Source organism: Neoarius graeffei, chromosome 26 (genome assembly GCF_027579695.1).
Source record: "Neoarius graeffei isolate fNeoGra1 chromosome 26, fNeoGra1.pri, whole genome shotgun sequence".
In the NCBI taxonomy this organism is placed as follows: Eukaryota; Metazoa; Chordata; class Actinopteri; order Siluriformes; family Ariidae; genus Neoarius; species Neoarius graeffei.
In genome coordinates this window covers 40323752-40349542 of record NC_083594.1, presented here as the reverse complement: position 1 = coordinate 40349542, position 25791 = coordinate 40323752, and the positions used below count along the sequence as shown (strand labels likewise).

At 43.2% G+C, this 25791-nt stretch overlaps 1 protein-coding gene across 4 annotated transcripts in view; it reads left to right on the top strand.

Moving 5' to 3' along the window:
• Positions 1–25791, top strand: part of si:ch211-86h15.1 (uncharacterized protein LOC558435 homolog) — a 103501-nt gene that overhangs the window by 28804 nt on the left and 48906 nt on the right. Inside the window, exon 6 of one of the 4 annotated variants that reach the window (XM_060909783.1) lies at positions 2860–3395. The exons of the other annotated variants lie outside the window; for them this stretch is intronic. Coding sequence (XP_060765766.1) covers positions 2860–3038 — 179 coding nt within the window. The 3' untranslated portion in view covers positions 3039–3395. Of the gene's footprint in view, positions 1–2859; positions 3396–25791 lie in introns of those variants that run through there. 4 annotated transcript variants of the gene reach the window in all.

Sequence of the window (25791 nt, the reverse complement as noted above, 5' to 3'; positions counted from 1 at the left end):
ATAATAAACTTAAATCTAGTAAGGAAAGTAGGAAGTAAATTCCACTTAGTTATGATGTTTGGTGTAAATTATAATTTCTCAGAGCTCTCTATTTTAAGTGACACTTTAAATAGAAAGCTGTAAAAGCCATTTAATCTGAATGTCATGGCCACTACTGACATTGTTCAGCTGCTTTCTGGAAATATTCGAGAGATCTCCCATCTATTTGTGTTTACCGGTAATGAAAAGAAGGATAATATTCATCTCATCTCATTATCTCTAGCCGTTTTAAAATATTGATTTGAATGATTTTTCTTTGAATGTTCTAGTGCAGGGGTTTTCAAATGGCCCTTTTCCACTACCCTTTTTCAGCTCACTTCAGCTCACTTCAGCCCGACACGGCTCGCGTTTCGACTACCTCCGAGCAGCACGACTGGGCTCGCTTCAGCCCTGCTTAGCACCCAAAACTCGCACGGTTTTGGAGTGGGGCTGAAGCGAGCCAAACCGAGCCGAGTGGGGCTAGGGGCGTGAGGAGACACTCCCCTGTGCACTGATTGGTGAGGAGGAGTGTGCTCACATGCCCACACACACCCCGCGAGCACGCTGGGATCTGTAAACACCGTAAACCCGGAAGAAGAAGAATTACGAATTACGAGAATTTCTGAAGCCTTATGCACCTCGCCTCATCTATACGCTCTTGCCAGTATCTGTTGGCGTTGTCGGTGACAACAAGCCACAGAACCAAGACCAGCAACACTAACGACTCCATGTCCTCCATGTTTATTGTTTACTATCTGGGTCGTGAGACTACCGCTTAAAAGGTCACTGATGTCACTGTTTGCGCCGCCTAACGACATCACGTGACGTCCACCCACTTTCGCTAACTCCACCCAATGTGTCCACCCACTTCCAGCCAGCGCGGTTGTAGTCGAAATGCAACTCCAACAGCCCCACTCAGCTCGACTCAGCCCAACTCAGCACGGCACGGCTCAGCCCAACTCAGCCGCGTTGGTAGTGGAAAAGCGGCAAAAGTGTGGGAGAGTCAGCCCCCTCTCGGAGAGCAAATAAACAACAGCGCCCTCCCCCTTACAATTTTTGTTGTTGCTATACTTAATGTTCCATTCGTATTTTTAAAAAATGGTTGTTGTACACATTTTTCTTTTTTTTCTTTTTCACATTTTAAACATCTGTGCTTTTTAAAACATCTTGTTGTACACATTTTAAACATCTCATAGCATCGTTAGCTAGCACCTCTTGGCAGACAACACACTGTGGCAGTGGAGCATCTTCAGATCCAGTCCATGAAAATCCAAACTTTAAATAATTGTGGTCATACTTCCTTCTTTTTCCAGTCCCCCAGGATTCCGCGGGCCTTTTTTGTGATTGTTGCGGCTAAAATGTCTGATGTTGCAGGGGTTTTTCCAAAAAAATTGCGATGCAAGTTGCGGTGTTTTTTTAGGTTTTTGTTGTGATTACATTGCGGGAGGAAGTGAAAGTTGCGAGAAATTGTTGCGATTTTCTCTTTTTGTGATTAAAATTGAGTGATATGTTAAATATTAAGTTATTACTGAAAAACTATAGATTAAAAAAACAAAGACACTGAGAAATGGTCCAATAAACAACTTTACCAATATAAAATATTACCAGGACTACAAAAATGCAGAAAAATAGGCTTTACTTATCCAAATGCTCCTGTTGGTTCAAAAGTTAAAGTGCAGAGAACCTCACAGCACAACATGAAGTTACCTTAAAATATAATATAAATGCCTCAGCTTTCATGTAAGAAAAAAAAAAAACTATTAATACTAGTACCGTGTGCAGGCAGTCTCTCCTGAAGACTAAATTAAACAATAATTATAAACTAATAAAATAAATGGCTCAGGCTTCATAGAAGAAAAAAACTATTTGAACAGAATCTCACAGTATGATGCTGAAGCTGCCTAAACAATGGAAAATAAAATACCATTTTGGCAAAAATGTTGGCATCCATTAATTTCTTGTATTAAGTAAAAAAAAATAAATTGCGCACAGTCCTTCACTGTAAACATAACACACTTTCAGTAACAGAATTTAAGCCTATATAAACACTGACTCGCACATCATACAATGTTGCCAGATACTGCTGACGTTTTCCAGTCCAAAATATGTTCAAAACCCGCCAAAATGCACTTGAAACCGCTCAATCTGGCAACACTGCGCGCATGCTGCTTCTCTTGAACGTATACACGGAAGTAAGGCAGTTTGTCGACGTCACCTCAAGACGACGCCAACGATTGGTCAAATTTGCGGGAAAGTTGCGGTGATTGGATATAATTGCAACACCGCCCTGAATTCGCGGGGATTGGTTGAATTTGCGCTGAAGTTGCAAATCGCAACATCCTGGAGGCTCTGTTTTTTTGCTTGGCCCAGACTCTGTCTCCTCACTCACTGTAGCTTTAGGTACTAAAAATCGATCCATTTTGTCTCTGGTAAAGGCTAGCTGAAGTTCGCTAAATGTCCGCAATAGTAACTTATTCTGGTTTATTTTTCCTCACGTTGCGCCCCCCCGAAGAACTCTGGCGCCCCACACTTTGAAAAGCCCTGTTCTAGTGCATGCAGTCAAAAAACATTTTTAAAGATCTTGATGTGAATTTTTTTTTTCTTTTTTTTTAATAAACTGTAGACTGATGGATGTTTTAGAATCGTCGCTTTGTGTTATATCCTGGTTATGAAATTAATCATAGCTGTGAAATTCTGCATGCACACTGCAAATTAAACATTACAATAGAAATATATTGATGATCGTTTATATTTAAATAGTATTATTGAAAATATATTTTTTACAAGTTACACGCTTGTGTTTCAAAAATTAAGTTTATTTAATCATTTTTATTGTTTCAGTATCTGCAGCTGCTGCTTCCCAGCCATCCAGCAGCCCTATGCCACAGGCTTCCACTTGCACCCCATTGTCATCACGGAGTCAAGGAGCCAGAAGAAAGGCAAAGGCTCGGGCCTATGCAGCTTTTCCACACAGTCCTTGCAGACTCGTAGACACTGAATGGCATTGTACATTCCCTTAAACCTCGTAAGAAGCAGCTATTCAAAACGCTCCAGCCAGAGTCATTAGAACACAGGATCAGGAAATCTGTGATATTTGAGCTGAAAGAACAACACCAGGCAAAATAAAGATATGCTTCACACTCGCTGTGTTCTCCTCAATACCTGTCAAAAATACCTGAATCTTCGAGGATCCATCAGCATCCTAGCAGTCAGCAGGAGGAGCATTTTGTCACAAAGCATTCTCAATCTTCCCAGAAAAATACTAATTACAGCAAATTATTCCTGTAACATTCTTGTGCATGCTAAAATATATCGACATTAAAAATTTGATGTGATTACAATAAGAATTGATATTAAACTGGACATGAACAAAAAAACTTAATTTTCCATTTAGGGTGGACTTCTGCATTACTTTCAAACGAGCGAAAAAAAAATTTCGGCAGCACTTCCCCTAGATTATTCATTTCATAAACCCCCTTTCCCCCATCCTCAGATTGCCAACTGGCAATACTGCCCCCACGCTAAACTAATCTAAAATAGTTCCCAAATTATTGTCTTTTTAATTTCATTAAAATAGATATATATTTCACAAGTATAAATTGAAGTCCAGCTAGTCCCCTCCGGCTTATCCTGATTATCAGTTAGTGTTTATTCCTAAAACATCCCCTATTTAACAGGCCTGTGTGTATTTGCAACTTGTGTGTTATGTATGCCATCAATTTATGTAACTGTGCCTTTGACTTTCATGGTCTAACTTAATTATCTACTGGGGAAAGAAATAAAAATACAGTACATCACTCTCCTTACAGAGAAACAGTGCACAGAAACTTCCAAGACCAAGCTTAAGTGACCATATGTGATGCTGAAACAAAGAGAAGAAAAATAATATAGTAACTGTTTTTGTAAATACTAAAAAGTATTTAAACACAAGATATTTTATCAACATCTCATCTCATTATCTGTAGCCGCTTTATCCTGTTCTACAGGGTCACAGGCAAGCTGGAGCCTATCCCAGCTGACTACGGGCGAAAGGCGGGGTACACCCTGGACAGGTCGCCAGGTCGTCACAGGGCTGACACATAGACACAGACAACCATTCACACTCACATTCACACCTACGGTCAATTTAGAGTCACCAGTTAACCTAACCTGCATGTCTTTGGACTGTGGGGGAAACCGGAGCACCCGGAGGAAACCCACGCGGACATGGGGAGAACATGCAAACTCCGCACAGAAAGGCCCTCGCCAGCCACGGGGCTCGAACCCAGGATCTTCTTGCTGTGAGGTGACAGCGCTAACCACTACGCCACCGTGCCGCCCATTTTATCAACATATAAAGTAAAACCTATGAAATCTCTATGTTGATGGTAGAAATTAGAATCCATCACAAGCTCAACAAAGAGACATCGACATGCCTTTCCAAATTACGAAAGTGACCAGAATTGATGATCATGAAGCTCTGTAGCTTTTGTTTGTCTAAATATGGCCAACATTCATGACTTGCATGAGTACCTGAAGCAGTCAGCCACACATACTTGTAAAAAAAAAAAATCCTCTCATTTGCATTTTATGATAGATAGGCTCACTCTCGTAATAAAGGAGCGTGATCTCAGACGACCACTTCCGTGTTACGAACGCAAGTCCGATCGTTAATTCCACAATCGCTCACAATTAATATAAAATCGTTAATTCCACAGTTGCTCACAATATCAATTCTTCTCAGCTAACTGTGTGATTTATTATCATTTCTGTGAGGAACTGAAACAGTGACATATATTTCAAAAAATTATTCTCATTCAGTCTTGTTTACAAGTTCACTCGTAATAATGAAGCACGATCTCAGACAGCTGACCATTTCCATGTTACGAACGTGAGAAAATCATTAATTCCGTTATTTCTCACAAATCACAAACTTTTCTCAGCTCTGTCCGTTATCACCACTTCTGAAAGGAAATGAAATGGACCTTATTGTAATAAAATAATTCTTGTTCCCATTTCATGGTTTAAAAGCTCACTATCGTAATAAGGAGGGGCCATTTATGACGTGGCCGTTTCCGTATTACAAAAGTGTAAAAAATGTTAAATTCTCTAATTCCTCAAATATCAATTCTTCACAGCTACGGTAGACCCGATGGTCATCAAGTATTAATGTCAAAGTTATGCAATATGAAATGCCTAGAACTAAGCTGATAATGTGGCCCATTATGACCAAATGTTCAAATGACTGGCCGTAGATCCTATCAAAAGTTTGATCTAAATTGACCGTGGTTGCAAAATATTGGCCAAAGATACGCAAACACTACGAAATATGAAAGTAAGATGAAAAAGAAGCATTCTATTGCCTTACTGAGTGCAGAATTATTAGGCAAGTTGTATTTTTGAGGATTAGTTTTATTATTGAATGACAACTATGTTCTCAATCAACCAAAAAGACTCATAAATATCAAAGCTGAATATGTATGGAAGTTAGAGTGGGGCGTTTTTAGTTTTGGCCATTTTAGGAGAATATGTATGTGTTCAGGTAACTTTCACTGTGCAGAATTATTAGGCAACTTAATAAAAACCAAATATGTAGCCATTTCACTTATTTATTTTCACCAGGTACACTGATATGACAACTCCAGATTTGCAAATAAACATATCTGACATTCAAACACAACACAAAAACAAATCAGTGACCAATATAGCCACCCTTCTTCATGAGGACACCGACTAGTGGCCTAGTGGTAGCGTGTCCGCCTCTCGATCGGGAGATTGTGAGTTCTATTCACGGTCGGGTCATACCAAAGACCGTTATAAAAAATGGTACCTACTACTATCTGGCAAGGCACGCTGCAATACAGATGTGCATGGGGAGTTAAACTCTCGTGGTTACCAGAGGACTAGCCCCCCACTGTAACCCTAGCTATGTAATAGGCGAGAGGCCGAGGGCTACAGAAACGGAGATCGGCACCGCCCGATGCGGCACCATCAGAGTTGGGCCTGGTTAGTACTTGAATGGGAGACTGCCTAGGAATACCAGGTACTGTAGGCACGGGAAGGACTTTAGCTTAGCTTAGCTCTTCATGAGGACAGTCAAAAGCCTTCCATCCATAGATTCTGTCAATTTCTTTATCTGTTCACGACCAACATTGTGTGCAGCAGCAACCACGGCCTCCCAGACGCTGTTCAGAGAGGTGTACTGTTTTCCCTCTTTGTAGACCTCACATTTTATAATGGACCACAGGTTCTCTATGGGGTTTAGGTCAGGTGAACAAGGGGGCCATGTCATTATTTTTTCACCTTTCAGACCTTTACTGGTTAGCCACGCAGTGGAGTATTTGGACGCATGAGATGGAGCATTATCCTGCATGAAAATCATGTTCTTCTTGAAAGATGCTGACTTTTTCCTATACCACTGCTTGAAGGTTTCTTCCAGGAACTGGCAGTAGGTCTGGGAGTTGAGTTTGAGTCCATCCTCAGCTCGAATAGGTCCAACAAGCTCGTCTTTGATGATACCAGCCCATAGCAGTACTCCACCTCCACCTTGCTGGCGTCTGAGTCGGAGTGGAGCTCTGTGCCCATTACTGATCCAGCCACAGGCCCATCAAGAGTCACTCTCATCTCATCAGACCACAGCACCTTAGAAAAATCAGTCTTAAGATATTTCTTGGCCCAGTCTTGACGTTTTATCTTGTGTGCCTTACTCAGTGGTGGTCGTTTTTCAGCCTTCCTTACCTTGGCCATGTCCCTCAGTATTGCACACCTTGTACTCTTTGATACTCCAGGAATGTTGCAACTCTGGAATATGGCAGAACTGGATGCTAATGGCTGCTTGTTAGCTTCACGCTTGATTTTCCGCAGATCATGTGCAGTTATTTTGCGCCTTTTTTTTTTTCCACACGCTTCTTTCGACCCTGTTGACTATTTGCAATGAAACGCTTGATTGTTCGGTGATCACGTTTCAACATCTTCGCAATTTCAAGAGTGCTGCATCCGTCTGCAAGACATCTCACAATTTTAGACTTTTCAAAGTCTGTCAGATCTCTCTTCTGACCCATTTTGCCAGAGGAAAAGAGGTTGCCTAATAATTATGCACACCTGATATAGGGTGTTGATGTCATTAGACAACACCCCCTCTCATTACACAGATGCACAGCACCTGATATACTTAATTGGTAGTAGGCTTTCAAGCCTAAACAGCTTGGAGTGGGACAACATGCATTAAAAGGATGTTGTGGTCAAAATACTCACTTGCCTAATAATTCTGCACTCAGGTATACTGCAAGACTAAAACAAAATAAAACTGTCAAAACTCACCTTTTCAGTGATAACGTCCGAACAGATCTACCCGCGTAACAGAAAGACCACAAATGGAAGCATGATCAACTTCTAACTGTTGGAGTGGAAAATTCCATTCTACACATGCAAATTGTTAATGTGTGTCCATCCCCGCACACAAATAACACGCTACAGTAAAAACTAGACCACAACTCATTTTATAGCTCAGAAATTCATACAAGACCAGCTACCATCGTAACACATTCTGTAAGAAACATATTCTATACCTAACTTTCAGCTTTCGTTTTAAAAAACAAAATCGTAGATTTATAACAATTTTTATATGGCGTAGTGATTTTAAGTTGCTACTTTTGGTGAGGTAGTGACCTTGACCCTGACGCTTTCCGTTTAGATCAAAACACACGATCGTATTGCTTTGGGTATGCAGAAAACAGAGTTACGATGGTGATCAAATATTTTGCATGATGTTTTATTACGGTTATGATTATTCTGTGAGCGCACCAATCCTTAGGTGTATAAAGTTACAACTTAAAATACAATTAGTGATAACTGTAGACTTTTCAGTGGAGTACAACCTTTTTTAGGGAATGCGATGTAGTCAACCATTTATCATGTCCCAGATCAAGCCGCCATTTTTCCACAAATTTGCAGTGTTTTTGCCAAATTCTGAATAGAGTATTCACATCAAAGATTTAGTTTTATCTGTATTATTTTTTTCAGCATTTTATTTCAAATTAAAACCAACATCACCATTCAAAACCATATAGTTTATTGACTGAGAGTATATTTTGTGGGGTACCCCACAGTACCCAGTTTTTGAGACAGACCCATATACAAAGATGCCCAGGGGGGAAAAAAGCACGTGCTCCGACAACGTCACACGTAAACAATTACCTGATTGGTCTGTTTTATCGGATCAGGTCCGGGCCTGGAAAAATCGCCCCAGAAGCAATCTCGCCGACATCGATAAACCCAGGCCTGGGCTGCAGGGTTGAAACTTAGCGGTCGCACGGTTGCCAGTGGCGATTAAAAACTTATCAGGGCCACTAAAAGTTGAGGTTTGGTCGCCTGACTACGATTTAAAAAGTATGGAAAAAAATTGCAATAAAAATGAAAGAAAATGTTCTTTCTTTGGAGTACCTTTGCTTTGCTTTCTTTTCCTCAACTCCTAAGTTCGTGAATTCTAGTAAAAGTTTAGAACTAAAGTGCAAAATTCAAAGCCATTCGTAAGTTTTCAGATCGCTCCACGATATCCACAACTTTCCTGGTCTGAGCTTTCCCCATGATTCATTGCTGCATCATCGCGGAAGCCAGAATATTTCTTCCACTCCGTTGTGTTGACCTTTGTAGCTAATGCTAACTGCTATATAGGTAAGATAAAAGGTGGTTACACGGGTCCAATTTTCTGATGCACTCTGGGGATAATATGATCAAAGCGCCCCATCTGTCTACCGTCACAGAATGGATAGATGACACAAAGTTGTGTCCCGACGTCAGCTACATTGACCTTGTTAATTATTTTGTTCTTAGTGAGGGTGTTGATGGCGAGGAGTGAAGGAACTACAAAAGCACGGAGGCGTACAATTATCTACACAGTAATAAAATTGGTAAAATTATGTGTAAAAGAGAGGGTGAATTTGTTTGCTTAAAGGGTAAGGTTGAGCTTAGCCAGAGCAAAAAATGAGAAGTCATGCAGCAGCCATCATCTGGAAGGTAGGCTATGTCGGGGTAGAGCTATAGAATTATTGTATTGGTTTACTAATAATGTTAGTGTTTATATATTGTAAGTCGCTTTGGACAAAAACGTCTGCCAAATACCATAACCATATTAACCATAAGCACCTAGATCTAGTCTAATAAAACTCTACCAGCCTACTGTACTGTAATGTCTCTTGTATAGGCTCGAGAAGCATAGGCTCACCATTTTAATGCAAATGCTGTCAAACTTTGGAAAAATTAAACATACCATACTTAAATAATTCCTTGTCTAGGTATTTGTCCAAGCCTCTTCAACTTCTTAACTACCCCGATCATTCCAGATATTGGATGGTATGTGTAGGCTATTTGTTTACACTAGTACTTCAACACTGGTCGCTTTTAGATTCTCTTGGCTACCGAGGCTACCTGCACTTATTGCTAGTCACTTTGAATAAAAACACGAGCTAAATGACTATAATGTAGTGTAATGTTTGAATAATGTACAATGTCTAAACAACAGTTACATAGAATTAATGTTGATTTAATCCATTTCCAGGGGCATACGTTAAACACGATGGAGTGTTAAAGTAAGAATGGTTTTAAATTCTTTTGTGTTCGACGAGAGGAAATTCAAGGGCCACTTTATTTTGGCCTGGGCCACTAAGAATTCAGGGATACTGGCCCCCAAGTGGCGACCAAGCACTGAAGTTAATTTTTAGTCCCGGGGCTATAGATATCGCTGGTGGCACGGTGGTGTAGTAGTTAGCACTGTTGCCTCGCAACAAGAAGGTTCTGGGTTAGAGCCCAGCGGCTGGTGAGGGCCTTTCTGTGTGGAGTTTGCACATTCTCCCTGTGTCTGCGTGGGTTTCCTCCGGGTGCTCCGGTTTCCCTCACAGTCCAAAGATGTGCTGGTTAGGCTAAATGGTGGCTCTAAATTGTCCATAGGTGTGAATGTGAGTGTGACTAGTTGAGAGGAGAAAACCTCTATAATAATCTAGTAGAAGGCAACGGGAAACCACCACTACTGTAATGTTCCCTAGATGCTCTGATGGCTGAAGCCATCAGTGCAGCCACGTCACTGTAGTGATATGCCGGATGGATGGATGGATGGATGGATGGATGAGTGGGTATTGTTATTGGTCTGGTGTGACCACTAACCACATAAACTGCAGGGGACTGATTTATTTATAGTTATCATTATAGTTGTAGTTATTGGTATTGTGGGACTGAGCCTTTAATCTGTTAAATTTAAACATGCTGGATAGTTTACTGGGCCTTTAAAGGCGTCACGCAGTGGCGATAAAAGTCGCATTATTCTTCACCAGAATGCTTTCGAGATTCGAAATAAATTGACCGTCGATTTTTCAAAAGCTTCCCGCGGTTGTAATCGGTCCTTATTTGATCATGCCCATCACTTGAAATTTTCCGCGTTCGCAGCGCCCCCTCTCGGTCAATGGAACAGCTGCGTGACGTCATACCAGTAACCACTCGGTGCAGTTGCAATGACGGACACACCAGAAAATAGGAGCGATGCTGAGGAAATTAGCTTTGATTTTACCGATACAGAAGAAGAAAATGGCCCACAAGTAGAGATTTTGACAGCTGAATGTCCTGGTGGTATCCAGCCTTACAGATTTGAACCTGAGCGCTCATCTTCAGAAGGAAATGAGGACAGTTCTGACGACGACAGAAACGAAGACGAGAATGAAGACCGGCGACTTGAAGACTTGTTTTGGTTGGTTTCTCTGACTAAATCACTACTTATGTGTATTTTTAAAGACCATTTTCACTTGAATTAGAATGCTGTGTGATTAATCTATGATTGTGTGTAATACTGATAGCTGTAGGGGGTGAAAGTATAGCTAGAAAGATTGAATTCTAGCAACTTGACAGCTTGCGATCTCGCGAAATGCAGTGGGCCTTCTGATACAGTAGACCCCTTGATATTCCAGTTTTCATCATTTTCCTTTTATTGCGGTTGATTTTAACTTGATATTCAGTATGTTATAGGCTGGGAGTATTGAGCTTTGTATTGTATTGTTTAGTAAACGTACAATCGTCAGTAATAAGTCATAATTATTAGTTAAAGGCAGCTCTGTGGCATAAATCTTTCAATTAATCTTCTGTCATCCATTTGCTAAAATTATGTGCCACATGTGTTATCAAGACAACACTTCATGTGACAAAGAAAGATATGACAAATACATAAATGTATGAAAATCATTTTGTACAATTAATGATTGATACATAGAAACAAAACATGTGTGTGGCAGCGGGGGCGTGGTCAAGCGTCGGTCTGTGACAGGAGGGCGGAGCCAGGGAAGGTGAGTGGCAGAATCATTACACCTGACGGTAATTAACCTGTGTTGTGTGTTTTCCCAGTCACCGCGCCCTATTTAAGGAGGCAGGGGGAGAGCAGAGAAGAGCTCATCCCGGGACAATAACACAGTGTGTGTTTCGCTATCAGATTAAAACTGGCGGTTATACTGAAAAGTCTGGCAATAAAAAGCCTATTTGCATCTGAAGCGTTGTCCTGCCGTCCTCTGTGCTCCACCCACACTTCAGAGAGCTCTACAGTGGTGCCAAAACCCGGGACAAGGTGGAGCACCAACCTCGCAGCCCCATGGAATCCTCCCCGTTCGCGGACCTGGTCCACGCCCTCGCCACGGCTCAGCAAAGCCAGCACCAGGCGCTCGTCACGCTCCGAAAGGAGCAAGAGCGGCGCTTCGAAGCCCTGGTGCTGGCCCAGCAGGAAGATCGCGAGGCGCTCCGGCATCTCCTCGCGTCGGCGGGGTCCACCAGCGCCCAGGCCGCGGGCCCGTCTCCCCTCACCGTGACCAAGATGGGCCCGCAGGACGACCCCGAGGCGTTTCTCACATTGTTCGAGCAGGTCGCCGAAGCCTCGGGGTGGCCGATGGAGCAGCGCGCGGCGCGCCTCCTCCCCCTCCTGACGGGAGAGGCGCAGCTGGCCGCGCTATAACTCCCCGCCGGCTGGCCTACGCGGACCTTCGCCGAGCCGTCCTCCAGCGCGCGGAAGCGCTGGCGCTGTTGTTCTGGCGTGCGCCCCACGCGCTGGAGGACAGCCCGGCGAAGGTCCGCGTAGGCCAGCCGGCGGGGAGTTATAGCGCGGCCAGCTGCGCCTCTCCCGTCAGGAGGGGGAGGAGGCGCGCCGCGCGCTGCTTCATCGGCCACCCCGAGGCTTCGGCGACCTGCTCGAACAATGTGAGAAACGCCTCGGGGTCATCCTGCGGGCCCATCTTGGTCACGGTGAGGGGAGACGGGCCCGCGGCCTGGGCGCTGGTGGACCCCGCCGACGCGAGGAGATGCCGGAGCGCCTCGCGATCTTCCTGCTGGGCCAGCACCAGGGCTTCGAAGCGCCGCTCTTGCTCCTTTCGGAGCGTGACGAGCGCCTGGTGCTGGCTTTGCTGAGCCGTGGCGAGGGCGTGGACCAGGTCCGCGAACGGGGAGGATTCCATGGGGCTGCGAGGTTGGTGCTCCACCTTGTCCCGGGTTTTGGCACCACTGTAGAGCTCTCTGAAGTGTGGGTGGAGCACAGAGGACGGCAGGACAACGCTTCAGATGCAAATAGACTTTTTATTGCCAGACTTTTCAGTATAACCGCCAGTTTTAATCTGATAGCGAAACACACACTGTTATTGTCCCGGGATGAGCTCTTCTCTGCTCTGCCTCCTTAATTAGGGTGCGGTGACTGGCAAAACACACAAAACACAGGTTAATTACCGTCAGGTGTAATGATTCTGCCACTCACCTTCCCTGGCTCCGCCCTCCTGTCACAGACCGGCGCTTGACCACGCCCCCGCTGCCACAATGTGTTTTTAAAAAAATTATTTTTTCTATCAATACCTAGCTGTGACCTTGAAATCAGATCCATTGATAACAACAGTTACAAATAATGTTCAGTGTTGGTTGTTACAGCCAAACACAATACACCGATTAGGCATTTTGTATCACAGAATATTAATACATAATTTCATAGTATTTTGAGTGTTCAAAACTATCCACAAACTGAATAAATCCACAAAATCCGCAATGTAAACAACTCTGGTAAACGCACGCTATAGAGAAAACATGGGGACAGGCCAGCATCACCCAAGGGAGGTTACTGGTATGACGTCACACATAAGTTGACCTAGTTAATGGCTGGCTGCCTAAATTTGGGATTTTGCTGAGGGAGGTTGGTGGGGTTTTTTGGCATAATCTGATTTGTGACTGGGTCTGGAGGGGATCATGGATGAGGGTAGTGGTGGGGGTGGAAATGAGGATGAGGCATTTAGAGAGTTGCTACTGAATCCCTGGATAAGGAAGGGGGGTAGTCACCAGCAGCAAGCGAAAAGGGCTTTTTCAGATGATGAGGAAGGAGAACGAACAGTGAGGTTGAGAGTGTGGCAGGAGGATGAGCTGAAAGTAGTGGTTGGTTTTAAAGAGGGCTGTGACATTGGTAAAGTTGGACTTGTTACATTGACTAATGGTTTGAAAAAGGTTTTGGGAGAAGTGGAGAGGGCGTATCCGATGAGGAATAGCAGGTTGCTCATTCAGTGCAAGAATAGGGCCCAAAGGGATAAGGCGCTGAATGTTCAATCAATTTGCAAGCTGGATGTAAGTGAAGTAAGGGTGTTTGGAGAACGGAGAGCAAGAGGGGTGATATCTGGCATCCCCGTAGGGGAGAAGATGGAAGATTTCAAAAAGACAATTAAAGGTGGGACAGTGTTGAATGCAAAGAGACTACAGGCTACGCGGGATGGCGAAAAGAGGGATAGCACGTCTGTGCTATTGGAATTTAAGGAAACAGTACTGCCAGAAAGAATTATGGTGGGATACATGAGTTTCCGGGTGCGAGAGTATGTCCCTCCACCAGTGAGATGCTATAAGTGTCAACGATACGGGCACATAGCTAAAGTCTGTCATGGTAAGCAGCGATGTGGGAAGTGTGGAGGAGAACATGAATACGGACAATGCGGGGATAGCGATGTGAAGAAATGCTGCAACTGTGGGGGGGATCATACAGCCGCGTATGGAGGGTGTCCGGCAAGAAAACAGGCGGTAGTGATTCAGCAGGTCAGAACATCCAGGAATTTGTCGTACGCAGACGCGGTCAAAGCAGTTCAGAAAGAAAGCAGAGTGGGTAGTCAAAAGGCGCCGCATTCGCAAGGCACGCCTACTGCGTCAGGAGTAGGGAGCAATGAGGAAGCTATAAACCCAGAGAAACTTATTCTTTTTATTGCTTATGTTGTCAACTGCTCTAATGACATAAGGAGTAAAAAAGATAAGATTAAAATGATCGTCAAAGCTGCCCACAAATTCCTAAATATAGGGAATTTATCGTGGGAAAAAATTCAAGCAGCTTTAATTAGTGAGACGAGTGAACAATCACAACCATTAGGGTAGAACCTCTGATAATAGTCCAGTGGAATGCCAGGAGTCTTGTGGCAAATGGTCAGGAGTTTAAAGGAGTTTTAAATGAAATGAAATATAAGCCAGACGTTATTTGCATACAAGAGACTTGGTTGAAAGAATCACTGGATTTTGTAATCAGAGGGTACTCCTGTGTGAGAAGAGATAGGGTGGGAGGTAATGGGGGAGGTTGTGCCACATTTGTAAGGAAGGGAATACAGTATAGGGAATTGAAGAAAGGCAATGAACAAGAATACATTATAATAGAGGTATGGACAAGAGTGGGTAGTGTCAGGGTAATTAATTTCTATAATCCATGTAAGCAGCTGGAGGTGGGGCATTTGGAGGAAATGTGGGAAAACATGGAGGGTAAAACAGTATGGTGTGGGGATTTCAACGCACATAGCGCTGTTTGGGGTAATAAAGAGGACAGCAATGGTAGGATAGTGGAAAGCTTCATGGAGGAACAGGGATTGGTGTGTCTCAATGATGGCACAAGCACTAGAATAGATGTGGTGAGGGGGACGGACTCAGCGTTAGACCTAACAATCGTGTCAAGGGCGTTGGCGCATAAATGTAACTGGCAGGTGCACACAGACTGTAGTATAGGCAGTGACCACTTCCCCATCACGACCAGAGTGGAGCTAGAGGTGGTGAGGGTAGTTGAGATAAGAGAAGGGAAGTGGATCTTAGGAAAAGCTGATTGGGAAAAGTTTATGAAATTTAGTGACCAAAGCCTGGCGACTATTGATACCAGTCAAAATATTGAAGATTTATGCATTGGTGTGACTTGTAGTATTGTGTATGCGGCCCGAGAGGCAATCCCAATGACTAAACCAAGGGGCTTGAATAAAATTGTGCCTTGGTGGGGTAAAGACTGCAGTGAAGCTATCAAGCAAAGAAACAAAGCTTTTAGGGTGTTAAGACAGACTTATAAATATCAGCACCTGATAGACTATAAGAGGGCTCAAGCACTGGTTAGAAGAGTGATTAAGAAAGCAAAGAAGGAATACTGGAAAAGTTTTTGTAACACTCTTGGACGTACGACTCCTATTGAAAAAGTATGGGGAATGATTAAGAGGATGAGAGGGAAAGGAAGAGGGTATGAATACCCAGTAATGATGGAGGAGGGGAAGGTTATCTTAAGCTGTAAAGAAAAGGCAGAAGCAATTGCACGAACATTGGTCAAAGTGCACAGTTCGAACAATCTAAGAGTAGAGGAGGTAAGGGCCAGACAGGAGACGAGGATAAGGTATGATGTACAAGACAGGGGAAATGTAGAGGAGGAAGGGGTCCTTAATAGACCATTTACCCTCCAGGAGTTGAATAGGGCGTTACAGAAGGCGGGCAGGTCTACTCCAGGTAGAGATAGGGTATGCTACTCTATGCTAGAACACCTTAGTGTTGAGAGTAAGGGAACATTACTCCATTTGTACAACAAGGTGTGGGAGGAGGGGGTACTTCCTATATCCTGGAAGGAATCAATTATTGTTCCCATACGGAAACCAGGGAAAGACCCCAGGATCCCTAGCAGCTATAGGCCAATTGCGTTGACCTCCCAGATGGGGAAAACTCTTGAGAGAATGGTTAACGACAGAATGGTATTTTTTCTAGAGTCCAGGGGGCTTATACACAACTACCAGTCAGGTTTTAGGAAGGGTAGGAGTACAATGGATCCAATTATAGCATTGGAGGACGCAGTCAGAAGGGCCCAAGTAAATAAAGAGTCTGTTGCAGCAGTGTATTTTGATATAGAACGGGCGTATGACATGCTATGGAGAGAGGGGCTGCTTATTAAACTGTCCCAGCTTGGAGTAAGAGGGAGAATATGGGCATGGGTTAAGGCCTTCCTATCTGAGAGAAAAATTACTGTCAGAATTAATGGAGCGTTTAGCAACAGTTATGGGGTTGAGAATGGAACTCCTCAGGGCAGCATTATCAGCCCGTTATTGTTCACAGTGATGATTAACGAGGCTTTTAAGGAGGTTGACAAATCTATAGATGTTGCCTTATTTGCAGATGATGGAGCTATGTGGAAGAGAGGAAGGAACGTGGAGCATATAGTTCAGAGAATGCAGCAAGGAGTGGACAAAGTACAAAAATGGGCTTTGGATTGGGGCTTTAGAATCTCTGTGGAAAAGACAAAGTTTATGCTCTTCACAAAGAGAAGAAGTATTCAGGATCTTAAAATCACTGTTGGGGGGTCAGAGTTGGAGAGAGTGGAGCATTTTAAGTATCTTGGTATGTGGTTTGACAAAAGGCTGACCTGGGCTATGCACATCCAGAAAATCATTGAAAGATGTAAAAGAGTGCTGAACGTTATGAGATGTCTGAAAGGTACGGAATGGGGGGCTGATAGGACAGCAATGAAGACCATCTACTCAGGCCTGATAAGGTCAGTGCTGGACTATGGATGCGTAGCTTATAGGTCTGCGGCTGAATCTATACTAAAAAAACTAGACCTGGTACAGTATCAAGCCTTGCGAATATGCATGGGAGCTATTAAAACCTCTCCAGTGGCGGCCATGCAGGTAGAGTTGGGGGAGATGCCTTTACATCTAAGGAGGGATCAGCTGTCTTTGGTGTACTGGGCTAATCTTATGGGGCACCAGGAAGGTCACATAGGCCTGCAATCACTAATGGATTGCCAAGAGAGGAGAAATGACAGAGTTAGGAGCTTTGGATGGGTTATAGGAGAAATGGCAAGAGAAGTAGAGATCAGAGACTTACCTGTATGTCCTACTGTTCCATTTGCTGCGACTCCTTGGTGGACCTTACAATTGCCTTTAGTTGACCTTGGCCTTCTGGAGGCAAGAGAGGAGGTAGAAGTGGACAAGTATTATGCTGAATGGTACATACAGAATTACTATGGGGACAGCTATATTGTCTATACAGATGCATCAAAGAAGGATAGTCAAGTGGGCGCTGCATTTGTAATTCCAAAATTAAAAGTGACTGTTTTGCAAAGACTGAGCGACAACCTGGCTGTGTACACAGCAGAACTGGTGGCTATATTATTAGCACTGTCTTGGGTGGACAGTAATAGATCTGTTCCAGGGAATATTGTGATTGCTACTGATTCTACTTCAGCTCTGCACAGCATCAAAAATGTACAATCACAGTCAAGACAGGATATCATAATAGATATCATTCAGATGGTAAGCAGGCTGCAAAGGTCAGGGGTCAGTGTAACACTGATGTGGGTGCCTGCACACATTGGAGTTACAGGTAATGAACTGGCAGACCAGCATGCCAAGAAAGCAGTAGACCAACCTGGAGTAGAGATGCACATAAAGTACAGTAAGGCGGAAATGAAATGTATAACTAAAGTCAAAATTAGGCAGAAGTGGCAGGAACTATGGGATAAGGGACACACAGGTAGACATCTGTATAATATTCAGAAAACAGTGGGAAGGGGACGAAGTACACATAGGAGTACACAGGAGGAAGATATCATTTCTAGAATGAGAATTGGCCATACAGGTCTGAACAACATAATGTTTCTAATAAAGAAACATGTAGATGGCAAATGCAGTGACTGTGGCAACCCTGAAACTCCAGAGCATGTGGTAGAGTCATGTACTAGACATCTGGATGAGAGGCAGGAACTAAGTAAATGTCTTGAAGGAGTGAAAGTTCCCCTAAAGCTAAGTGAAGTACTTCTAAGGCAGACAGGAGAGCCATGTTTTACATATTTGTTTACCTTTTTGAAGGAAACAGGTCTTCTGTGGAGATTGTAGGCAACACTCCTTTTGCTTATTTGTTTATATTTCCCTTTATTTATTTATTAATTTTATTTTAGTAATTTTTTTTTTTCCCTCTCCTTTTCCTTTTCCTTTTTCCCCTTTGAGTGTAGAGTAGGGTAGATCCAGACCCACACTCCCTTTCAGAAGATGGCGGTAATGCACATCTAAAAGTTGCTTGCCAACCGCCAATAAACCAGAAGAAGAAGAAGATGCCTAAATTTGGCTGTGCGCGTCAACTTTAAATGCTTGTAGCGGGCGCATCGTGACACTGAGATCGCGGGAAACCGAGGGGCTTGAATAACCCACCAAACCCGACATTTTGACACGTGATATAGCCTGATTGCTGAAATTACCGCACGACGCCTTTAAGACTACTATATGTTAAATGGTATCTGCTCTGATTGGCTTCCTCTATTAGATTTCATTACAAAAATCTAGGATAAAATATTGTTTATAACTTGAGTGTGAATGGAAGGTCATATGTAAATGAATATTCAAAGGGGTGTTTTGTAGCATTTCCTATCTATCGATCAATCGATCGAAAGGATTGGAAGTGAAAAATTTTAGTGAAATTTTCATGTAGTACATCAAACCTCCTTCTTTTGGCTGCTGCCGCTGTGGCGACCCCTAATCGGATCTTTTGTCTCCATTGCTCCCTGTCTTCCGCATCCTTCTCTACCACACCTGCCACTTTCATGTCCTCTCTCACCACATCCATGTGTCTCCTCTTTGGCCTTCCTCATTTTTGTTTGCCTGGCAGCTCCATCCTCAACATTCTCCTTCCCACATGCTCTGCATCTCTTCTCAGGCTGTGCCCATACCATCTCAGTCTCATCTCGCTTAGCTTAATTCCCAAGCTCTCCACATGTGCTGTCCCTCTGATGAGCTCGTTCCTTATCCTGTCCAACCTGGTCACTCCCATCGCAAACCTTAACATCCTCAACTCCGCCACCTCCAACTTTGCCTCCTGTCTCTCCGTTAAGGGTACGGTCTCCAATCCATACATCACAGCTGGTCTCACTACTGTCTTATACATCTTACCTTTCACTTTTGCTGGGACTTTCCTATCACAAATGACTCCCAAAATCCTTCTCCAACTGCTCCACCCTGCCTGCACTCTCTTTCTCACCTCACTATCACAGCCCCCATTTTCCTGCACAGTTAACCCCAGGTACTTGAATTCACCAACTTTCTTTACGTCTACTCCTTGCATCTTCACTACACTCTCATCCCCATTCTCATTGATGCACATGTATTCTGTTTTGCTACTGCTCACCTTCGTTCCTCTTCGTTCCAATGCATACCTCCATCGCTCCAAACCCAACTCAACCTCCTTTCACCACATATCACAATATCATCCGCCAACATCATGTTCCATGGTGACTCTTTCCTCACTTCGTCCGTCAAGCTATTCATCACTATGGCAAACAAAAAGGGACTCAAAGCAGGTCCTTGATGGAGTCCCACCTTCACCTTGAACCATTCGGTTGTTCCAACTGCACACCTCACTGCTGTTTCACTGTTCTCATACATGTCTTGCAGCACTCTGATATACTTCTCATTCACTCCATTCTTTCTCATACAATACCATAACTCATCTCTCGGCACTCTATCGTATGCCTTCTCCAGGTCTACAAACACACAATGTAGCTTTCTCTGTACTTCTCCATTAACATTCTTAAAGCAAAAATTGCATCCGACGTGCTCTTCCTTGGCATAAACCCATACTGCTGTTCACAGATTGCTACCTCCCTTCTCAATCTCGCCTCCAATACCCTTTCCCATAACTTCATGGTGTGGCTCATCAATTTTATTCCTTTGTAATTACTGCAGCTCTGTACATCTCCCTTATTCTTGTATATTGGGACTAGCACACTTTCTTCATTCATTTGGCGGCATCTCATTCTCTAGGATCTTATTAAACAATCTCGTTAGGAACTCCACAGCCGTCTCACCCAAACATCTCCAAGCCTCAATCGGGATACCATTCGGTCCGACTGCTTTCCCAGTCTTCATTCTTTTCATGGCTGCCCTCACTTCATCCTTTACTAACCAACTCTGCTTCCTGATTTGCTGTCTCCAATAAATTTGACCTTTTCTCTCTTGGATTCTCCTCATTTAATAAATTCTCAAAGTACTCTTTCCACCTTCTTCATACACTCTCTGTCAGCAAATTTACATCTTTCATCACGCTTACCTGCTGTACATCCCTCACTTCCCTGTTTCTCTGCCTAGCTAGTCTGTACAGGTCTTTCTCTCCTTCTTTTGTCTCCAGTCTTTTGTACAACAACTGGTATGCATCTGCTTTTGCCTTCGCTACCGCTCTTTTTGCCTTCTGTCTCGTCTCTCTGTATAACTGCCTGCTTTCCTCGTCTCTCTGATCATCCTGATTTTCCTCTTTGCTAGCCTCTTCTCTTTTATAATTTCCTGCACTTCTTTGTTCCACCACCATGTCTCCTTGTCTTCCTTCCTCCTTCCCGATGACCACCCTAGCACCTTCCTTGCTGCCTCTCTTACTAGTACAGCAGTAGTATTCCAATCTTCTGGTAGACTTCCATGACCACTCAATGCTTGTCTCATTTCTTCCCTAAACTCCTTCTGATGTTCAACCTCTTTTAGTTTCCACCACTTAATCTTCTGCTCCACTATTTCATGCTTCCTCTTTTTCACTTTTAAGCTCATCCTGCACATGACCACTTGATGTTGTCTAGCTACACTCTCCCCTGCCATCACTTTACAGTCTCCAATCTCCTTCAGGTTACCCCTTCTGCAAAGTATGTAGCCCACCTGTGTAGATCTTCCTCCACTCTTAAACGTCACCCTGTGCTGCTCTTTCTTCTCGAAGTATGTATTGACTATTGCCAAATTCATCCTCTTTGAAAAATCAACCACCATTTGCCCTTCCACATTTCTCTCTCTTACACCATATCTGCCCATCACGTCCTCATCTCCTCTGTTTCCCTCGCCAACATGTCCGTTGAAATCTGCTCCTGTCAGCACGCGCTCCTCCCTCGGTATACTTTCTACCACTTCATCCATCTTTTCCCAGAAAGACTCTTTCTCTTTATTCTCACATCCAACCTGTGGGGCATACGCACACACAACATTGATTACCACTCCTTGAATCTCCAACTTCATGCCCATCACTCTATCTGACACCCTCTTCACATTAATCACACTGTTGACCAACTCTCCCCTCAAAACAATACCAACACCATTTCTCTTTTCATCGACTCCATAATAAAACAACTTGCATCCATCTCCAATGTCCTTGGCCTTGCTTCCTTTCCATCTCGTCTCCTGCACACACAAAATGTCCAACTTCCTCCTTTCCATCATACCTGCTAACTCTCTCGTTCTGCCAATGTTCCCACATTCAGTGTTCCTACCCTCAATTCTAAGCTCCTTCCCTTCCATCTTTCACGCTTTCTCCTAACACGCCTCCCCCCTCTCTTTCTCCTTCTCCGTTTGGTGCAACAGTAGCACAATTTCCACCGGCACCCTGTTGACCAACAGTACCAGAGGCGGTTGTTGTTAACCCGGGCCCCGACCAATCCGGTATGGTATTTCTCTTTTTATTCCGCATGTTAGATTTGGCACAGTTTTATGCTGGATGCCCTTCCTGACGCAACCCTCTCCAATTTTTCTGGGCTTGGGACCGGCACCAAGAGTACGCTAATGCACCCTCAGTGGCTGGAATAGTACATCGAACCTATTTTAAAAAATAAATAAATGCATGGAAAATTGGTTTTCCTTGACATGGGCACTTTAATCTTCTGTTCTTAGGTACGTCATATAACGTCTTTTTTTTTTTTTTTTTAATTGGCTGTTTATAATCTAATTCATGTTCTGCCATTCTACACTATCGTTTTAGCTATCAGAGAAGAAAGCGGCTGGGAAAGATTAAATATGTAAAGTCAAGTGACCTGACAAAGGCGGAGAGAAACAAACAGAGTGCAATGGAGGGCTGCATCCAGAAATTATAGGGAGAGAAAAAGGATGGCTGCATTGAACTTTATATCACCATGCATGGAGAGCACTGCATCAATAATGGAAGCTGTAGATGTAAAAGGCACAGGACAAGAGCAGTTAGCTAATGGTTAGCTAGTGGGGGGAGCTGCCACGAGAAAAGTGTCAACTGAGAAAACCGTACACCTGAAGGAGACTGACGTGCACCATGTTGATGCTCGTGCCATCAAGTGACCAGTCTTCATGAGCAATTGTGCTGCAAGTTTGTGATCACCTATGATGACCTTCCATAAGTAGACCAGATTCTTAAGGTTTTACGGTGTGGTGAAAAGATCTTCATGACCAGAAGTTTGTGGACACTTGGCCATCACACCCACATGTAGGACTTCCCCAAACTGTTGCCACAAAGATGGAAGCACACAATTGTGTAGAACGTCTGTGTATGCTGTACCACTAAAATTTCCCTTCATAGTAACCAAGTAGCCTAAAATATGTTCCAACAAGACGGTGCCCCTTTGCACACCTCGAGGTCCATGAAGACATGGTTTGCCAAGATTGGATTTGAGTGGTCTGCACAGAGCCCTGATGTCAACCCCGCTGAACACTTTTGGGATGAATTGGAACACCAACTGATTCCCGGGCCTTCTTGCCCGACATCGGTTCCACCACTTGCCCGACATCACTAATGCCCTTGTGGCTGTATCAGCAGAAATTCCCACAGACATGCTTCAGAATCTAGTGGAAAGCCTTCCTGGAAGTGTGGAGGTTATTATAACATTCCAGATTTAGTCCTCCTTGGATGGGATGATTAAAAAGCAAATATGAGTGTTATGGTCAGGTGTTCACAAAATTTTGGCCATACTTCACTAAAGATATTTATGCATGTGTCTCAGAATCTGAGCCAACACCCTAATGCTTCTCTAGGTTGAGCAGCTCTTATTGGACAGTTTAAAAATGCCTTAAACATTCTATGAATCTGAGCAAAATTATTAATATTGCAAAATTCACTATTAAGCTTTAATGGATGTTAAATTGTGTACACTTTGAAGAAGTTTAATGAAAAGTTCGTACAGTGGGCCTCATTTAAGAGGCTGAATATGACCAAATTTATTTTTAAATCAATTGTAGTCACATTTAGACAAGAAATGGGGTATTCCTTAAAATCCAGTTAGTTCACAAAAACGTATGTATCCTATAAGACATCCTGACTTTGTGAGCATCTATGTATAAGCAGATTGATTTTAATATAAATCTTGACTGATGGCCTGTAATTCATATAATTTCCCTGAGCTACTGCAATGTTAAATACAGATTAAGTTGTTAGGTTTAAATAGCTTATTCTTTTCAGAAAAATTAGTTGCTTCACATTAATGAAGGCAGTTCAAAACAAATCCATATCTTAAGAAAATTAAGAGCCATTCATTTGCAGCAAAAAAAGCAACCTAAAGGAGGAGTTATTGTGTGCATGCGCTATGCATAGGAGGTGCTCTTTCACTGGATAGGCAAGATCTCTAGCCCCTTTTACACAGCCTAATCAAAGTAGAAATCAAACTCCTTTATTCTGCCTCATGTTCTGTTTAAAACATCTGAATGCAGAACGGGGGTCTGTGTTGTTCCTCCTCTGAGCCAGGATGATTGGTAGTACCAGAGCCAGAATTGATGGCTGTGTAAAAGGGACAGCCAGCATGGTGTGACAAGGGTATGATGTTTTGGACATGGACATTCTTCTTTCTGAGATCAGCACGAATTCAAACGTCTCTGTCTATGGCCCCTAAGGTCCGTGTGCCTTTCTGTTTCCAGTCATTTCCTACTTTTCACTTTCTTCTTCTTCTTCTTAAATTACATTTATATAGTGCCTTTCTCAAACTTAGTCGCTTTACGTAGGTCAAAGAAAACAATGTGCACCAAAGAAAACTGAACACGTACCAAAAAACCAAAAAAGTTGCTAAAGAGTGGAAAGTTTGTGCAGTGGTAGAGGAGAAGTGTTCATGAAACAGTTTTGAGATGAGATTTGAAGAAAGGAAGGGAAGAGCAGTCATGGAGGGCTTGAGGAAGGGGATTCCGGAGCTTGGGGGCCATGGAGCTGAAGGACCTGCCACCCAAGGTAGAGAGTCTAGAGCAAGGGACAGCAAGGAGGTTACAGGTAGAGGATCTGAGAGAGTGGGATGGAGTGCAAGGGGTCAGAAGGTCACCGATGTAAGAAGGAGCAAGGTTATGGAGGGCTTTGAAGGTGAGTAGTAAGATTTTATACTTAATACGGGACAGAACAGGTAGCCAGTGAAGCTGAGAAAGAATGGGGATGGTACTGTATGGGTGAAGAGTCTCACTGCAGAGTTCTGAATGTATTGTAGTCTTTGAAGGGATTTAGTAGGGAGGGCAATGAAAAGGGAGTTGCAATAGTCTAAGCGGGACATACTGAAGGAGTGGACCAAAGTTTGAGCATCACTAGTGGAAAGAAAGGGGCGAGGCAGGCAACATTCCGGAAGTGGAAGAAAGCAGTCTTTGTGAGGGCATTTAATGTGGGGATAACACTTTTCTCTCCAACATATTTTTGATCACACGAACGTTGCTTGCATGAGTCTTGCCACTTCTCTCTTCCTCATTACCTTTCACTGTGATTCTCTCCATTTGCAAGCACAGTTTTGTGTGACAGACTAATATATAATGAGAGGCTATTACTTCCCTTAAATGTGAATTGTTTAATGGAAGTGATCACGTTGCATATGATGCTCAGCAACTTTGCTTGTGTTTTTGAAAAGTGGTATACATAACAAAAGCACCTCAACACTCAGTTCACCCGCCATTGTTTTCAAAGCAGTGTCGGTATGCTCAAGGTATTTGTGTTTCCAACGTAGATGCGTCACCCTACCGTAGACCCCAATGGTCTGTTGTGACATGTCACGCCTCTGGTTGCAGAATGGCGGCTCACAATGTAAAAATGCACACTGATGCGGATTCATGCCAGCTTCACTTGGTTCAGTGTAAAATCACTAAAGCTGGAATTTTGAGGTGCCTTCTTTACGCCAATTTTACGGAATATCTGTGTAATTTTATGGCTTCTGTGAGCTTTGCCTTTTATAGTTTTGTGGGCATTACTAAATGTAAATCGGCTGTGCCATGAACAAGCTTTGAATTTGTTAAGCGGGGGATTGGCAAACTCAAATATGAACAAAACCAGCTTTACTGATAGTTTTGTAAATCTGGTAGGAATTTTTAGGTTTGTCCTACAAAAACATTAGATTAGAGATTAGATTAGATAGAACTTTATTGATCCCTTTAGGCGGGTTCCCTCAGGGAAATTAAAATTCCAGTAGCATCATTACAGGATAAACAGAGAATAGAAATGGAGAAAACTTCTAGATAAATTAAATTAGGTATTTGCATATACAAATATCTCATCTCATTATCTCTAGCCACTTTATCCTGTTCTACAGGGTCGCAGGCAAGCTGGAGCCTATCCCAGCTGACTACGGGCGAAAGGCGGGGTACACCCTGGACAAGTCGCCAGGTCATCACAGGGCCATATACAAATATAAAAAAGAATAAGATATGGGGAAGGGGGAAAAAAGCAAGCTTTGAGTAAAGTTGTAAAAAAAAAAAAAAAGCTTGTACAAGTCAAAAAATTTACACCAGATATTCGTATGTTTATGTTGATAAATGGCAATCA